Source organism: Arachis ipaensis, chromosome B03 (assembly GCF_000816755.2).
Source record: "Arachis ipaensis cultivar K30076 chromosome B03, Araip1.1, whole genome shotgun sequence".
Lineage (NCBI taxonomy): Eukaryota > Viridiplantae > Streptophyta > Magnoliopsida > Fabales > Fabaceae > Arachis > Arachis ipaensis.
In genome coordinates, this window is record NC_029787.2 from 102175172 (window position 1) to 102178894 (window position 3723).

General features: G+C 36.4%; 1 protein-coding gene across 1 annotated transcript in view; it reads right to left on the bottom strand.

The window, feature by feature from the left end:
• LOC107633459 (germin-like protein subfamily 1 member 17) overlaps nt 1-3306 on the bottom strand; it is a 4271-nt gene extending 965 nt beyond the window's left edge. Inside the window, exons 1-4 of the mRNA XM_016337085.1 lie at nt 3021-3306; nt 2771-2868; nt 1883-2071; nt 185-324 (exon numbers count right to left, since the gene is read on the bottom strand). Of these exons, the coding sequence (XP_016192571.1) occupies nt 185-324; nt 1883-2071; nt 2771-2868; nt 3021-3306 (713 nt within the window). The remainder of the gene's footprint in view (nt 1-184; nt 325-1882; nt 2072-2770; nt 2869-3020) is intronic.

The following is a 3723-nucleotide window of genomic DNA, read 5'->3' on the forward strand; positions in this document are numbered from 1 at the left end:
AAGTAATTAGTCTAAGCAGTTTTTATAAACGACAAACTGTTGATGTGTTAGGGTCACTTGGTCCTATAGAGACAATTTAGACCAATTATTTGGATAGTTGAAAATTGATTAGGAATTTTTAAATTGTAAAGAAGTGTTTTGTTTTTCGAGTAAATGATCATGAGCTAGATTATGCATTAATTACATACCAACAGATTTGGAATCATTAACTGCCACAGAAAAGTCTTGAAGAGGGCTGGGATCATAGGTAGAAGCAAAAGATGATGCCAAAGCCAAAAACGCAACAATGAAGTTCAATGAAATTAGAGGGTGAAGTTCCAATTCCTTGGTCGCTTAATTCTCCGCCAATTCCTTGGTCACTTAATTCCAATTAGAGGGTGAAGTTCAATTCTAGTTTTTATGCCACAGAAACCCTAATTACCCAAATATGAGAGGATTATATGTCACGTATCCCATTAAGTCCAGATAATTAGAAATTTAGGAGAAATTATTTTTAAGCTGTTGTTCAAGTAAAGAGCTTTTTCAAGTTATACAAGAACTCAATTAGAACAAGGGTCATACTTTCGTTCCACCCAAATTTATAAGATAAAGAACGAAAATAATTCTTGAAATAGAAATCAGTAAATTAAAATAGAAAAGTAACAGTATCAATCCATACAATAGACAGAGCTCCTAACCTTAACAGTGGAGGTTTAGTTGCTAATGGTTCAGAGAGAAAACTAGAATTCAGAAAAACTGTAAATTGTGGAATGAGATAAGAGAGAAGAGAGGTTCCCGAAGGGCTGATTCTTTTCCCTTTTATATCTAATCCTAATTAATGTAAATTATATTTCTTAAAACTAAATAATATCTTTTCCTATTTTAAAATGAAATAAATTTTAATCAAAAATCAATAGAGATCTTCGAAGCATTCCTTGATGGACGTGGGGACCATTGCCTTCTCTTGGAGTGGCGCTTAACTTGAGAAATCTCAAGTTAGGCGTGGGGGAGGCAGCACCAATTTGGAGTGTTTTGCGTGTTGCTGCACCTAACTTGAGGGAGGATTGCGCCTAACTTGAAGAGAGCCGAACCACTTATGCATGTTGATGTTGTGTTTGGCGCCTAACTTGAGAAATGGCAGCCTCCTTTTCATGCTTTCCCTTTGTCCTGGCGCCTAACTTGAGAAACCTCAAGTTAGGCGCCACCCTTGCAGAATTGATGGAGAAGAAGTATGGACTATCATATATTGTTGGAAAGCTCTGGAAGTTAGATTTCTAACACCACTAGAATCATGTCAATTGGATCTCTGTAGCTTGAGTTATTCAGGTTAGAGTGCAGAGAGGTCAGGATTGACAGCATCATTCGCTTCCTTCTCTTTTTCTACAGAAACTCCATTAAATCCATCCAAATTCTACCTGAAATAAATAGAGTTGCACACAACTTAAATTAGCATCCATATTGGCTAAAAGATAATTAATTCTTGATTAAACTCAACAATTTGAATGCAAACTCATTAGAAAAAGATAGGAAAGATGCTCACGCATCACATGTCAATAAATGCACATTTGATTTAATTTTACAGCACTTGAGACGAATGCACACAAGATGGCATGGACCAGTGCAACCTGACATGCACAGATATGGAGGTCATCCCAAATAAAATACAAAAGTGGTCACTGTAATATTAATAATTGGTTTAGTGTGAAGTAATATAATAACTTCCAAAAAAAAAATAGCAAGTGTTGACTAGTCTTCAAAATAAGGATAGAGTGTATACAAAAGCAAGTAATAAACAAAACTCTAAAAGTTGAAAAAGTGAAGATTGCAGGGACATATTAAAATGATAGAGGTTCACATAAAAAATACAAGACTAAGCTTCAAAGATCTCCTTTAAGCGAGTAACTTCAGTTTGGAGAGCGGTTTGGAAGTTTCTGGCTTCTTTTGCAGCTTCATGTGAGGAAAGCATCTTCTCTTCAAGTGACTGTAAAGATGCATTGCTACTGTCAAGCATGCTACTTGCTTTGGCAAATTGACCCTCATTCTTTATCAAAGCAGCATCCAGCCTATTTTTTGCTTCTCTCTTGACAGTCAGCTGTTGTTCCAAGTCTCGAATCTCCTCAGATAACCCATGAGCCCGACTTTAGCTTTTGCAATATGAGCAGCCAGGGTAGTTTTGGCAATCCCAAAAGAGGACATGTCTTGTTTCAACTTAGAAAGAGCTTTAGTTGATTGTTGATATGATGAGATAACTGCTTGAGAATCCAAAAATTTGGCATAAAGGTCCTCATAAACCTTTCGCAAATGAGCCAACAAAGGATCAATAGTCTCAGGATGTAGTATAATTGAAAAAGTTTGAAGAATATCATAAAGCTGAGCCTTAAAGTACGGATCGGTGGTAAGTGTCAAAACAGGTTTGGATAGAATGACACCAAGTTGTTAGGCCAATGGGAGCAGGATGGATTTCTCGGCAGTCTTGGTTGTGGGAGGTGTAGTATGGAGTTGCTCTGTTGGAAGGTGACTTAGAATGGTCGAACAAGACTCAACTATGGCCTTCTGTGTATCCATACTACATGCATATACTTCATTCAGACTTTCTAAGTTAGCCAACAAATCATTCACTACATTAGGGGTTTGAGCATGAATGGAAATAATTTGTATTTATTTTTCTGACAGCTCACTCGGGAAGATTTCAGAATTTTGAAGCTAAACAAAAAACGCAAAAGAAGGTGTCAACATATATAAAAAAAACAAGAAAGAGATACTAATGATCAGGCTAAATGACATGTTATACCTTATTAGCATTAGCTTTAGGTGTAGGCTTGTCAGATGTGGCAGCCATTAAATTTTTAGTGCTAGGCACAATCAAAGAAATGGTAGGAGCCGCAGTGACTTAATGCAAGAAGTGAAATGAGGACAAAGGTAATTAATGAGATTAAAAATCAGCATGAGAGACATCATCATCATTCAAGTTCTTCCAGATAATGCTATTTTTAATATGGAGGATGTGAGAATATATAAAAGTACCTAAGAAGCAAGTTGACCACTGAGGCTAAGGGCATTAACATCATTATCTTCCGAAGAGGATTTACTTACTGCTTTATCACTAGTCGAGTTGCTTTCATTTTCCTCTTCATTTTTCTGAGAGACCTCCAATCCGTCAAGGTTGCCATCGATTGCATTTGATGTGTCATCCTCGTCATCACTATTTAAAAATATTGACACTGTAATTGGTTCAAGTCTTCTCTTTATCCGGCGGCTTGAGTAATTCAAATTGGGTTTCTTTTTTCCTACAAGTCTACCAGAAGTCTTTCTCAAAGGAGGTGCCATTTTCAGAAGGCATTATACATGAAGAAAATAATATTAATAACAACACAATAGAGAGGAACATAATTTTTGAAATCAAAATGGGCAAATAATTTAGTTTTAATTACCTTTTTTGACGATTGATGCTCTCCTCACTTGTTGCATTACGAGAGCAGTGGTCATCCTTTGATAATAGGTACTAAAAGCAACTTTAATGGAAGAGTAATAAGTTTTTCACCAAGAGAAAAATGAATATGTGGTCAACAGACAAGGTTTAAAAGGGAATAGGTGGAATTTATTTCTCTGCGAAGCATTATCTTTCTGAATGTGCAACAGATCTTCTAGTGAAGTAGCTTTGACGCGCAAAGATTGTGACTCCTGAAGATGGTAAGAAGACGGAATGGCCTGAGCTAACCCAAATTTCCTAGAAACGGAGTTTGG